Source organism: Chenopodium quinoa, unplaced genomic scaffold (genome assembly GCF_001683475.1).
Source record: "Chenopodium quinoa cultivar QQ74 unplaced genomic scaffold, ASM168347v1, whole genome shotgun sequence".
In the NCBI taxonomy this organism is placed as follows: domain Eukaryota; kingdom Viridiplantae; phylum Streptophyta; class Magnoliopsida; order Caryophyllales; family Amaranthaceae; genus Chenopodium; species Chenopodium quinoa.
The window spans coordinates 2142670-2157554 of NW_018744702.1; the positions used below are offsets into that span (position 1 = coordinate 2142670).

The window sequence follows — 14885 nt, forward strand, 5'->3', positions numbered from 1 at the left end:
CTACCATTCATAGCCCACTACCGTTTGCTAAGTGGGGCATGAACATTCTGGGTCCATATATGCCTGCTACAGGCGGAAGGAGGTACATACTTGTTGCCGTTGACTACTTCACTAAATGGGTAGAGGCGGAGGCTGTAAAGGGAATCAAGACGAAAGATGTAATTTCGTTCATTTGGAAAAATGTCATCACTCGGTTCGGGGTTCCCATGTCTATGGTTTTTGATAATGGTCCCCAATTTGAGACGCCTGTTCTCAAAAGCTGGTTGGGTGACCAAGGAATTGCAAACTACTTTGCATCTGTCGGCCGTCCACAAGCAAACGGCCAGGTAGAAGCCTTTAATAAAATCATCTCGGACGGTCTCAAGAAAAAGATTGAACGAGCAGGCGGCCTATGGGCGGATGAACTACCACATGTTCTCTGGGCCATTAGGACGACTGAAAAAGGGGCGACTGGAGAAACTCCATTCCTCCTAACTTACGGTGCGGAAGCTGTTCTTCCAATAGAACACTACGAGCCGACTCTTCGAGTAATGCTATATGACGAAGAGGCAAACTGGGAAGCCATGCGCCTGGCATTAGACTCACTTCCTGAAAAGAGGGGCAATGCTGTCTTGCGCCATGAAATCTATCGCCTGAGAATGACTAGATCATACAACAAAAAAGTACACAGGCGTCCACTCAAAGTAGGGGACTTTGTACTTAGAAAAATGGAAGCAGTTGGTAGGGCTAATGAGTCTGGCAAACTAACTCCCAACTGGGAAGGACCCTACCGAATCTGTGAGGAAGTCAGGGACGGTACCTACCGTCTGGAAATACCAGACGGACAACCGTTGCCTCGAACTTGGAATGTAGATAATCTTAAGAAATATTTCTTTTGAATGATGTAAATAGTCAAGAGCTACTTAATAAAAGTTTGCATACTATTCAATTTTGTACTAAGAGGGGCACGCCTACTAACAAATAGTCGGCTACTCTCCATTGAGTATTTTACTCTATTTTCAGAGGGGCATGCCGTCTGTACATTTACAGTTGGCTACTCTCCATTGAGTATTTTTACTCTCTTCAGAGGGGCATGCCGTCTGTACATTTACAGTCGGCTACTCTCTATTGAGTATTTTTACTCTCTTCAGAGGGGCATGCCGTCTGTACCTTTACAGTCGGCTACTCTCCATTGAGTTTTTCACTCTATCTTCAGAGGGGCATGCCGTCTGTACCTTTACAAACGGCTACTCTCCATTTTCTCACCATATGGGCATGCCGTCTGGACATATAGTCGGCTACTCTCCATAGAAGAGGGCCGACTGGTTCCAAACACACAACCACCCCCCTTATACTTAGCTAAAAAAGATTAGGGCCTGGCCGACCCTGTTCCTAACAGGCGGCTACCCTCCTCTTACTTAGCACCTACGTTCACCAAGAACTAACCAAGGCCACAGGCCAAATGATCAGACCAGGCGCCAAGCCAACTGATCAAATCTTCAAGACTAATACGACCTGTCCCAACATCATAGCAGGCGTCCGGCGGCATCCCTCCGGATGAAATTCGTCGCAGAGAGCAGCTCCCTTTTGGGTGGAACATTGCTCTATAAACTAATTACACGACACCTATACGACTGTCCCTAAGGGCAACCACGTAGCCGTTTTTGAGACAAGGATAACTCTATCACTAACCAAACCAGTGGTAGCAGTTGACATCTGAGTCAGATGACCGCCTGTATTACTTGGGACAAATGCAGGGGGTACCTCTTGAGTTAATAACCAACAAACATTGGCGAATCAGGGGGTCTAGCCGGCCTCCGCCGCCTGGTACCTCTACTTCTCAAGCAAGAGTGACGGCGACTGAGTAACTCCAACGTTAACTCATATTCACTCCCTCAAATTTGGTATGGAACCTAAAAGGTTTGAGTAGACCGCCTGTTTTTTGGCAAACAGGGGCACTCAAACCCCTATTCCTACTAGGTAACCTATTGAGTTAATAGCCAACAAACATTGGCGAATCAAGGGGATCAGCCGGCCTCCGCCGCTTGGTACCTCTACTACTCAATCTAGAGTGTAACGGAGACTAAGTAACTCCTATGTTAACTTATAGTCACTCCCTCAAACTTAGTATGGAGCCTAAAAGGTATGAGTCGTCCGCCTGTTTTTAGCAAACAAGGGCTCTCAACCACTACTCCTGCTAGGTTAACAAATTATGAGTTAAAAGCCAACAAACATTGGCGAATAAAGGGAAACAACCGGTACCCGCCACTTGTTATCTCTACTACTCAGTTCCTTGGCGACTAGGTATGTTTACTTGGTCAGACCACTTTCCTACTTGGTTAAATTTACAAATGACAGGACCGCCTGCCTAAAAAGGATCCAGACCTTAAAATAGTTCGAATACCGATTGGATAAATGGCCGACTGATCGTCTATCCTGGAAACAGACAACCAGTCGTCCAGGGGCATAGGCGGCGTGACTAACTATCCGTACCTGTCTGCAACTATCGGCCATGTAAAACAGTCGGTCTAGTGAACAATTGGATATTAGAATATGGAATACTTAGACAAATTTGAGGCAAAACAAAAATTCATTAAAAAGAAGCCGGTCATTAAAGACCGGCAAAATATTCAAAGCCCCGGCCCCCTGGCTGGGTAAATACAAAACAAACGGCACGCAGGCCGTGGAAAGAATACATAAAGCTTAAGAAGGGGGCAGATCTTCAATATTAGCAGCTGCCGCCTGGTCAGCACTCTTCTTGCTGGACTCGGCTTCAGCTGCATCCTTTTTTGATGCATTACCCCCAAGCGGCACAAGCGCCACTACCGGCTCCTCCTCCTCCAACGCTTCCTCCAACGCATCTTCCTCAGCAGCCGCCAGGATCTCTTGATTATATGTATCCGAACACTGGAGGTACGTTTTTTCCCATGAGGCAAAGTCGACATTAGGGAAGAGGCGGCCCCAAGTCATGCGCTGGATTTGAGCGGAGTCTTCCATCATCTCCCGGACCAGCTCTTTCTTCTCTTGCTCGGCCTTTTCCGAGAGCTCTTGGGTAAGACTCTTCTCTTGGGTCACCAGGCGTTCTTTTACGTTGGCCAAGGATTTCTCCAAGGCTTCGTATGAGTACATCTTTAGGCGAAGAGGTTTCAGCTCGGCCTTGAGATTGGTGATGGTCGCCTCCAGCTCGCCATTCCTCTTCTGGGCTGCCTCTAACTGAGCTCGAACAGCGGCGGTAGCCTGCGCCTGATAATAAAGAATATCAATGGTCAGAACTTCATTTTGGGCAATTTGAAACATTGCCTTATCACAGTTGGAGGCGGCCATAGCTTTTGCTGCCTTTACCTCTTTGTTCTTCCGGTCAAGCGGCTTGCGAAGGCCGTTCACTCGGAGCAGGGCCTAAGTAAGAAGAAACAGGCGTCAGTTTCCAAACAAAAAAGAAAACAGGCGTCCAGAAATTCAAATACTCAAAAATATGCTAAGTATACCTCAGCAAGGACCCCTGCAATCCCGTCTAGGTCAAGGGTGCCGACACCCCTAACCGCCTCCCTTTCAGCTGGAGGAACTGCCCTGATCATAGACTTGGCCATCTCTACCAAGTCAGGCTCCTGAGGGCCGGCTGCATCAAGCATAAACAAACGGATTAGACCTAGTAAAAAAGGGAGCGAGTCTAAAATTTACAAGGACAACTTCATACTTCTAGGCGGCCCAGTTGGAGTTTTAGAAGAATTGGCCGGCTGTTTCTCAGCCGCCACATGTTTCCTCGCAGAACCAGGAGAGCTCGCAACAGTCGTCCTCCGGGCCTTGGGGTCTGGCTGTTGGGAAGATGAAGCTCTTGGAGCACCCGTCTAAAAAAAAAAAAAAGTCAGTATATGCATAAACACAACTCCAAAAAGAGGGTGAAAGGTTCGGAGCTCACCAAGGGTGACCCCTTCTTGGGGGAGTCGGTTGAAGCTTGTTGCATGATGGAGGCCCGCAACATGGCCGCCGCAGTCTTGGAGGCGGTGATTTTGCTCATGGCGTCAGCTGCAAAAACAAACAGCAAAGTTAATAAAAGTCATAACAAGAAATGTATGGAACAACAGAGTATTCGACAGGCCGACTACCTCTTGAGCACCGACTGCTGAGGCCACAGGCGGCCTAAAAGTACTCGTCGTAGAGCCATTTGAAGCTCGGGACGTAGTGCAGGGGTACTTGCTCCCGTACCCCTGAAGTAGAGTCGACCCTCGACTCTACTTTAAAGAGTCCTTTATCAAGGATCTCTTTCTTAGCCTTGGGGGGAACAGGCGGCATGCTACGGCCGCCTGCAAGAAGGGGCAGATTCCTGTTCCACCTATTGAAGCGCTTGTTTAGCTCAGTGTCTGAACTCTCAATGATGAGGAAGGTGCTCCGCCAGTCCTTCCACTTGTTTGCTTTACCTCTCGTCATGAGGTAGCCCTTGTGGCTTGTCAATTGATACCAGCCGGTACCGCCTGCCTTAGGGGTCCGGCTGAGATAGTTCATATGGGCGAAAGCCTCGAAGCTCGGCTCCACCCCGTGCAGTTCGCACCCGGCCACATAGCCGAGTACGTTGACCCAGGAGTTTGGGGCTAACTGCCATAACCCCAACTCATACCCATCCAAGATCCGCTGAACAGCCGGATGTAATGGGAAGCGCAGCCCTTCCTTGATGGCCGCCTCGTAGCAGCCAAAGCAGGCGCTATCATAACTGGTACCAGCCGGCCAGACGACTGTGTCTTCTGGATCCGGCACAAACACTAGAAAGTCGGGGCCCATGGTGTGGTTTGCAATAAAGCTCTCCACTTTCTCTTGCATGGCTGTGATCCGGCCCCGAGGTACCGTGCAGTAATAGGGGGTATTTAGCTCTCGGTAAGAGGCGGATGGCTCCGCCCAATTGTCCCCCTTCTCAACTGCGTGAGAAAGTCTCGCCTCTTGCAGGCGGCTGTTTTTCTCTTCTGTGTCCAAAGAAGCATGGCCAGAAGAGCTTGACTCGGAATCGTCCTCTGACGAGTCCGAAGAGGACGACTCCTCCCCTCTCCCGGAGGGGCCCGCCTCCTCTCTTTGAAAAGGAGCAGAATTGTTAACTGTTAAATGGGAAGGGGTCACTATGACTCCTCCCACAGAATTGCCGGCTTTCAGGCCGCCTTGTTTCATTTCCACATCTGGCGCCTGGTCAGATGTTTCACTAAGCGGCACCCTGTGGGAGGAGCCGTCTGAATTTGAGATCCTAGCAGTCTTTTTCGTTCTGGCCATCCTGCTCTGCATAGACACAGATACAGTCGGACTTTGTATAAAGGGCAAAGATGGGTCCGGAAAAGGGCAGGCGGCACTCCTAGTCCTAGATTCAGCCGTCCCCGGTGACCAGCTGATCACTAACCTAGGTCGTGTCGTGTGCTTCTGTGGTGCCATTTCAAAAAATAAAAAGAAAATTAAGAGTAAGAGAACCGACAGTTACCTGAACGAGTGACGATTGATGAAGTGCTGAAAATCCTGTGCAATCGGCTTGTCAGAACAGGCGGTAGGCAGAAAAGGTCCAAAATGTCAGAGCAAGTTCAGGGGTCCGAATGTTCTCTCTCAAAGTTCTCAAGTGTGAAAATGACTCAAGACAATCCTCCCTTATATAGGCGAAGTGAGAAGGCGAAGGGTCACTTTCAGAATTCAAAATTTGGGCGGGAAAATCTCTCGTCCTTTCGCCGACTGACACCTGTAGAAGGTCGTCGCCTGTTACAGTGCGACACCTGTCACAGGTAACACGTGACCAGTCACGTGCCACCTGTGAGGGGCAAATGATTAGGGGATTTTGCTCCCACCAATCGGAATGCGCCACATGGGCCAATCAGGTCCTGCCAAGTGTCCCCCAGTTGGAACTGTCAGGGCTTGCCACGTGGCACGCGCTTATTCGTCCACCTTGGACCTATTATGTCATGACATGTGGCATACTCCATGCCTAATGGAGAAACCGACCACCCAGGCCCAACTTCCGAGGGAAGCCCAATCAGCCCTAGGTTAACCTAAACCTAGGATGGGCACGTTTCCCAAGGTTATAAATACCTCCCTTAATCCTCATTAAGGGGGATTACGAAAAAACACATTAATTACACACAGTAATAACCGGCTGATCTCGCTAACAAAGCAGATTACCTACATTAAACACTCTCACCTAGAGAGACCCAATCACTTTAATTTCCGCATTAATTACTCCTTAATCAAGTATTAACTTGACCGTTGGAGGCGGAGCTCCCACCACCAGGAGTCTCCGTTATTTTGCAGGTACAGGCGTCCGGTTCCAGTCTCGGAATTGTAACTCTCCCGCAGGACATCAGAAAACCCCGAAACAATAGTTCTAATCCATCTAGCAATAAAGCAGTTTTTTAATATCTCAAACCTGTTTGAAAGCATGTGATAAAGCCTAAGCCATTTTAAGCTTCTTTTCCATTATCTGAGAAGGCTAAAAGTAAGGGTAGATTTCTTTCCTTAATGCTTTCCAAGCACTAAAAAATGTCAATTGCATATCCTTTTTTTATGGTGTATGTTTACACTTGTAAGAAAGGCAAGCAAGAAAAAAGTCTTTATGGCTGGCAAGTAGAGGGAGACAGCACGGAGCAAAGCAAAGGGTTAGATTAGAGGGAGAGGGAGCCTCGGGCTTCGTCCCATGAAGCGCTAGGGAACCATGCATTCCTCCCGGGCTGGGCTTTCGCGTGCCCGGAGTCCGATCAGATCAACTAGCGACCGATTAACGGAACAAGGAGTTAAGCAAGGGCAAGGATATTTCTGGAAGAACCTCGGTGAAGTTAGTATTGTGTTCAATTCCACGAGTTGGCTGGTTGGAAGGATTGCTTTATGCCATCTGTCTTTCCTTTCTCTCTCTTCTCTTAGCAAAGAAAGTAGAAAAAAGTAAAATTGGCTTGCTACAAGCTGGGCTCGGGTTTCTAGCTTGGAAAAAGCTTCCCCTTTAGTCGTCAGCTAGCTCGTTCTTGACAGATCCGATCGGCTGTTCATAATTTGGAGTAAAAGGATTTGAACCTTTGCATGCCGATACCAAAAACCGATGCCTTACCACTTGGCTGTACTCCATATACGGCCGTGTTCGGACGATATAACGGGGGGAGGAGGAGGAGGGGAAAGGTATTTCGAAAAGAAATTCGAGTCATGCAAGGACGCGGTGATATAACAAGTAGCAAGATTCTCCCTTTAGGATTGACTACATCAAGCTCGTGACTCAAATAAAACAAACAGTAAGCTCTCTGCTATATTTGCTTGTAATGCTATGTCTATTAAAGTTGGCGAACGCTTCTTGTTCTCGTCCACCCTTCAATGCTTTGCAAGCACTAAGCAAGAGTAGTTCTACCTTACTCTCTTGAATAAGCAAGTAAACTACCTTAATGCAAGCACTAAGTCAACTACCTTTCTTTTTTTTTTTCATAACCTAGACTAGAGAACTGTTCTAACCTGCCACCGGTGACTTTATCAGAGCTCTACAGGAGAAGAAAAAAAGTCCGAGTCCGATTTCTACAATTGCATTGCCTTACTCCCTATTCTCTCTTAAAACTTTTTAAAGCTCGGCGAGGAAGAATTGGTTAAGAACTATCGACCCTTGCCTTTTCTAGCCTCTCCTTCTTGCTTGCTTACTTAGCTCTTGTATTTAAGTAAAATGCAGTAAAACCTATGAATATAGACTAGTATGATTAAACACTACTCTATAACTACACATACTAGCATAACGATTGCAAGAGTAAACCAATTTCATACTTTGAAAGCTGCTCGAACATTCATTATTCCAAACATTTCCAAGTATGAGAAGACAGTTCCACAAAATTTCAGAATCCAGACATAATATGGATCCTTAGATAATACAAGGTACCAATGTACCAGTATTTACGGAAATGTCGATATTTACAGGTGGCTGTAAGGTATGTTACAAGTGTGGTACTATATACAGTTCAAGTTAATACATGATGTGGCATGGAGGGGCTAAAACTCGATGCCACTGTTCAGTTGTACAGAGAACGCAGGTCTGCCAACATTTGAGAGAGGAGTCTCAGCTTTCAGGACAATCCCAGTGCTTCCAACATTCCCATTCCACTTAGACCTACCAAGCTGAAATTTCGCAGCAGAAAAAAAAATGTAAATATATGAGCCAAAATAGACGATTTCACAAGACTTTGCATAAGAGAAAGAGTATCGTGTCCAGCCACAAGTCATCTTAATCTGAATTTACATTTGTAACTCAATAATCAATTGAATTTTAAGATAAGATGAAAACTTTCACATGCCATGCAAAACTTCACATATTGCTAGATCTTAAGAAAACCCATAACTGACAATATGAAATTATGAATGTATAATTGGTAGTATAATAGTAATAAAAATAATTTCATACAATTGTAATCACATAAGGTTTAATGTTCAAATATGCACATACTAACAGTGTATTCTTTTCACCTTTTATGAAAGTTTCAAATAAATAAATAAATTAGTTCACATAAGTTCCAAAAATTTAAGATCAATTCAGAAAACAGTAAAAACAAGTTAAATTCATGGATACAATAAATTCAGCTCCAACTGTTAAAATAAGTTTTATGCAAAGAGCACACACACTAAAAGTGAAAGCAAAAACTCTTCATGAAAAAAGAGGATCAAAACTGTCTGACCAAAAGCTCAAGGGCACTAGGGTTACATCAAAAATATGTACACAAGCTAGTATTTTATCCTTTATGGGAGAATGAAAACAATGCAAATTCTTTCATAATATTTTAATACAGAGGCAAATTATTATTTGAGATACTTCTTATAAAAATGTTCTAGCACTAGCATTCAAAAAAGCAATGATAGCTGAAGAGAAAGTTAGGGGAAAACTAAATGAAGCAATCATAGCCACATACATACTTCATGAAACATGAAAAGATCATAGGATAGTTGCAGAACCTACTACAAAATTACACTTATACCTCTCAATCTCTCAGTCACTTAACCCGTTTTATGCATTCACAAAAATATACTGGAAAATGCATTTGCACTCAGTACCATCACCAAAAGTGCAAGGATACAGATATTAAAAGGACCTCAAGCTGAATTTCAAAATGTGACCAAGGAAAAAGGGCATTAAAATGAAAGCTATGCAGCAAAAGGCAAGAATTAAATAGATAAAGCAACAAAGGTCATTGTGCAACTTACAGATACAGATGCAAATGCTGACGAATATGTTGAGTACGAACACCCATAAATGAGATTCAACTTATCCTTGACTGAATGAACAAGTTCTGCCCGTACACCAGGATCACTTCCACCAAAGGTAGGACATAGACTAACAAATAAAAGTAGAGGTATTTTAGTAGATATAATGACAAATCCCATGATTTGGGCCCAAAGCTGTAGAAGTGAAAAAATACAACAGTGCCAATCTTCATGTCTAAAATCCAACATGACGCCATCAGATTATCGGAAAAGTGAAACATTTTATCGGTTTAATCACCCTAATCAGCACTACATTGACAAACCAAGCCTCGGTACATGAAGCTATAATCCTAAGATAGAGGTAGTACAGCATGAAAACCATAATCAGATTTCACTTGAAATTAGACAGAACCTGAAAAGAATGAAAACACGAGGGAAAGTGTAAGGATACAAGGAAGTTCATACTTACTTAAATTGAATGGTTGGCCTCACCAAGAGACCGGAACGCTTCCAAGCCAAGTCTTGTGCAAAACCAAGTGTAAATGACCTATCAGGCAACTGTATCATTGGAGTAATTTGTGTTCCCCATTTATTCTGCAAACACCAATAAAATAAATAAGAAACCAGCTGAAGAAAACAGGATATTTAAAGAATAAATGGGAGAAAAAGCAAAATAGTGTTGAACAGGCCTCTAACCAACCTTGCAAGAGAAACTGAACCTCATTTCACCAGGGTATTGACCCTGAGCTTGAAGCAAACCCCCACAAATAGGAAGAAATGCACTAGTGGTTAGTCCCTCCCCTGCTACATAAGTAAGCTGCCCATTTGGAAACTGTAGATCCATGAATGACTGCAAGGCAAAGCACATAAAGGAAAATTTTAGAGAATATTTAAAATAAACAGCATTAAACACACTAACCATCCTTCATGTACACAATTCATCCAATAGCAGGGACTGTAACAAAAGACATCCTAATAACAAAATTTTCCGAGAAGACAAGATAAGCTTCATTACAACAAATGAATTAAGTAATAAACCATAGAGTAAAAGATCTTGATGGCGCTCCAGTAATAAACCATGGATCTAAGTCATCTTACAAGTACAAAATTAAGCACGGATTCTTATCACCAAATACCTTTAACCATATAGAGTATACAGTATACTGTTGGCTCATACACAATGTTTTGTGCAAACTACAAAAAAGTTATAGAGAAAACCATTTCGCTCAATTTTAGGCATCGGTTCATAGTTTCCATGTCCCATCTCATGACATAAATAAAATGAGGGGAAATATATTAATTTTACAAAATAAATTACCAGCAAACTACTGTTAATCAGCATAAGGTCATAAAGAGATGATGCAAACTTGTCGTTACATTCAGGGACAAGTGATTTGTTCAGTACAAAAAATCTACTACAACTTCAATTTTCTTCACCTAAGTTCTTTGAATGATGTCATTGCTCAATTTAAAAAAGCAACTCTAACTAAAATGACAACTAGTGGTGTTATGTACACATTCTGTTGCACCATATCACTAAACTAACAAGAATACATTACTGCTTATAATAATATCTTAAATTCAAAGCAGGGAAGCAGAGAAAAGTTGGTTTTGCTGTCCTGACTGCTTTGGTGCACGACATCTGTTTTGCAAGGAATACTGCATTCTGGTTGAAGGCTGTTTACTCTCCTGACTGGACTGTGGAGAGGGTTAAAGCTGAAGTTTGCTGGAGAATTCAACATTTAATTGATAAGAGATGGACTGCAGCTGATTGCAAATAGTTTTTATAGCCTAAAAAAGTCTGTATAATTTGTATAGTTTGTAGTTTTGGGGTTTGGTTGTTTTTGTTGAGCTTGTCTTCTTGGGAGAGGATCTGTTTTGGATTTGTTTTGTCCTAATTTTGTTGGTTGTTGTTAGGGAGATTCCCTAGGAGAATTCCCGTTTTTTATGTACATTCTCCTTTGTTTAATATATTACTTACCAAAAAAATAAAAAAGTAACATTGGTTTTACCTTTTATGCTAATTGAGCTGCAATTTTCAAAAACACTTGTGTACAAAAATGAATAACTAAGTAACACAGAGCCCGTGAATCCTGTTAAGCTAGCAAGGGCAATCACAAAAAAAAAATCACAATACAAAAACTACTGCATTCCATTATTTTTCATACAATACTCAATCCTCTTTTCCTTACTCCTGACATACAAAGAAACCTCTTCTTTAACCATGTGCTGTCTTACAGGAGAAATATAAGAGATGACAGATGCTTTAAAGTAAAATAGCAACTTAACAAGGTAGGGTTAACTACGTCTTGGAGGAATTAAAACCCTTCAAAATACAACAAATGTAACATCTCATATGAAATGCCTTCAAATTTATGCCAGAAGAGTTGAACTTACACAAGCCAAAGGATTGAGACAGATCATTGACATCAAAAGCCACCTTCTGTGCTTAGTCCATACTGCTGGACATAGGGAGTGCAAACCATTCTAAAAACAAATGCAACATATAGGCAATTAAAATCCATCTGGAAAAGTAAAAGAAACTTGTTACGGAGAAAACCTATAATCATACATATCTAGGCATATTGATGGTAGAAGGGTCAATCTAACACCTTTTCTTTCTAATACAAGGTTAAGGCTGCAAATGAATGAGCAACCCCGCACCCCCACCCCCCTTCTTTTTTCAAGCCAAAGGCAACTTGCACCTGTAGTCTATTAATAGTGTAACAAATCCATAGTTGATTAGAATTAATTAAGTTGAACCATAATTTCAAAAGCTCAAAAAAGATTTCAAGTCAAGGCTTTATGAGTAGGTTAGATAGAGATGCATCAAAAGTTTTGCAAGAATGCTTATAAATCATTTAAGAATATATTTCATCCACTTTTAATTAATTAAACATTCTGAATCAAAGTTAGAAATAGAGATGATGAAGAAATGGATCAAAATCAGGTTAAATGGCTTGTTTTGGAGCATTGAGGCATATTGACAAACCTCATGAAGCAGAAAGATTAATATCATTATGCAACATACAAGATTGCTTTTTAAAGCGAGGAAAGAAAACCCAATTGTGATTTATAGATTATTATGACAGGGTAGTTTCATAGCAATAATGTATTTAGATTCACCTTATTAACTATGTTTTATAAGCAAGATACAGACAAAGATCAGAACGCACCTTCCTATCATAACCATACCAAAGCAAGTGCTGCTTGGATAGATGAACTGGCAAAAGAAGTGTTGTATCACGAATAAAGAGAAGAGGTCCAAGCTGGACCAGAAACAAAGACGAATTATGAGTTCCTGATGTAGAGCTACCACTTGATGCCTCAAGTCTCCATAGATCACCACGCGCAACAACAGAGCTTTGAATGTCGCGAGTTCTACTGTCATAAGCAGATGTAACATTTACAGTCCCCTAAATACACAAATAATAAGATGTTTCAGAGACAACGTGAAGAACCAAGACAGAGCAGCATACATACATTTTTACGTATCATGTGTGCTTATAGAAGAATCGAGAATAAAATGAGATTATGTTTTATATGAAAACTTGTATGAACTTATCATCACTGTAGCATAACTTATGTGTGAGTGTGTCAAAACTATAGTGCAAAACTTATATTTATTGCAGCAAAATTTTTTGTCAGAATTTATTTTCTTTGAACTTATTTGGTCTGATATTATCGAACTTATCTTAATTGAATAAAAATTATTCTTTCTAAAATAAATAAAATAATTTGACACACTCACACATAGACAATATATCATAGACAGTGGTTTATAACATGACATTGCAAACAGTGTAACTTCAAGTATTATATCAATGTAAAAAGAAACCCAAAATGAATTTCCTTCCAAATTATCAAATCAAAACTATAAGTAAACATAGACAATATATCATAGACAGTGGTTTATACCTGAGATTTACCGAAAAGACCAGCAATTTTAAGGTTAAACCCCGAAAGCTCTTCATCAGCAACTCCATCGACGCCGGCTTCGGATTTCTCAGAAAACCTTAAATCCCCCCATTGTTCTGCCAATGAACCCAATTCCTCCCTAACCAATATACTCATATCACTCCTCTCCCCGCCATTATCAGCATGATGAAGCTTCACCATACCCTTATCATTATCATTAGGCATAAACGGCACCGGAATCAACCGAAAAAACTGCTGAACCAACCCATTAACACAAGCCCCAAAATCAGCCCCAGCTTGCCCTATCCTATTCCCTATATCAAAAATCCCAGTAATCCCAGAATTATCAATTGCAAGCCCAAAATCCCTGGGCACAAAATTCTGGGTAGGAAACTCGAATTCGACATCGAAAAGCTTAGTACTCGGAGGATTAGGCCACGCAAATGAAGGCGGCGCAATATGAGATTGAATCAACCCAGTAAAACCTTGTGCTAGCTTATCAGCCAAGTCTTGGCCGTGTCGCTGCACCTCTTCCCAAGCTTCAAACGATCTCTCAACCGACATTCGCCGCCGAATTCAATCCTCTTCTTCCTCTCTCCACCCCAGAAAAATTAATCACACCCAACAAAATATTATGGATTGAACATTCAAAACGATGAAGACTCGAAGTGAAATTTGATAATCTGAGGTGAAATGGGGAAGTTAGGGTTTATATTAGGAGGAATTTGGGGGAAAATATCTCCTTCCTCTCTCCACCCCAGGAAAATTGATTACACCCAACAGAATATTATGAGTTGAACATTCAAAAGGATGAAGAATCGAAGTGAAATTGGATGATCTGAGGTGAAATGGGAAGTTAGGGTTTATGTTGGGAGGAATTTGGGGGAAATTGGGGAAAAGGGGGAAGAAGAAGAAGAAGAAGAAGAAGATAAGAGTGAGAAAGGAGTGATGGGCGGAGGGCGAAAAAAGTCGGCGAGAGAGAAGGGGAGGAGAGAGCGGTTAAAGCGGTGTTGACACGTTTTTAGGAAGAAATTATTTTTTGTGGATTTGAGAAACTAATTTTGGAAAATATAAATAAAAAATCTTTATTTGTGTTTGTGTTTAAGGTTAGGGAACATGATTGGAATTTTGCTTTTTTTGAGATGGATTTTTTTTTTTGATAAATTTGAGATGGAAATTAAAGGATAATGATGGGATGTAAAAAAAATAAAATAAAATAAAAAATAATAAATAAATAAATAACATGTGGAATTGATTCAAATTTAGATAGGTTGTTGGCTTCAAAAAAAAAAGATAGGTTGTGAACTTGTGAGGTGTTTATAGGTGAATTGATGTGTTTTTGTATTGATAGTGAACTTTTAAGATTAAGTTTAGTTGGATATACTGGATAAGTAAGGGATTGATGTGTTGTATTTAAATTTAGATATGTTGTGAGGTGTTTTTAGGCGAATTGATGTGGTTTTGTATGGTTTTTGTATTTTAAGGATCAAGCTAATCTATAGTACTTTCTCCGTTAAATGTTAACTACGTAAAATCCCGTGCAATGCACGGATGTTGAATAATTATAATAAAAATATAATTATAAAAAAATAATTGAATTGATTAACCCAATATTAAAACGCATTAAATACATATTAAATCAATAAAAATATACCTGTTACGGAGAAGAAAAAATCTTTAAATATGCAATGGTAATAATGTGCAAGTTGATATTTTAAGAGATTTACTAGCATCTCCAATGGTAAGCTATAAAGGCTTGTAGCTTGCTTTGCCATGTTAATTTTTAAAGCTACAACCTATTTAAGCTACAAAGTACT

The 14885-nt window shown here is 41.3% G+C and overlaps 1 protein-coding gene across 1 annotated transcript; it reads right to left on the bottom strand.

The window, feature by feature from the left end:
• Window positions 1–7700: 7700 nt before the first annotated feature.
• LOC110702798 lies at window positions 7701–14250 on the bottom strand. The gene is made up of 7 exons (XM_021880544.1): window positions 13069–14250; window positions 12327–12566; window positions 11548–11637; window positions 9851–10000; window positions 9620–9744; window positions 9151–9280; window positions 7701–8073 (listed from the first exon to the last, which is right to left on the bottom strand). Exons 1-7 carry the CDS (start codon window positions 13630–13632, stop codon window positions 7948–7950), a joined length of 1425 nt encoding a protein of 474 aa, XP_021736236.1. The 5' UTR covers window positions 13633–14250; the 3' UTR covers window positions 7701–7947.
• Between the last annotated feature and the right edge of the window lie 635 nt (window positions 14251–14885).

Coding starts and splice junctions, on each gene's coding strand:
- LOC110702798 (XM_021880544.1), bottom strand. CDS start 13,632: ATGTCGGTTGAGAGATCGTTTGAAGCTTGGGAAGAGGTGCAGCGACAC. Junction 12,567..13,068: donor GTCTTTTCGGTAAATCTCAG/GTATAAACCACT, acceptor TTGTGTATTTAG/GGGACTGTAAATGTTACATC. Junction 11,638..12,326: donor GGTATGGTTATGATAGGAAG/GTGCGTTCTGAT, acceptor ATTTGTTTTTAG/AATGGTTTGCACTCCCTATG.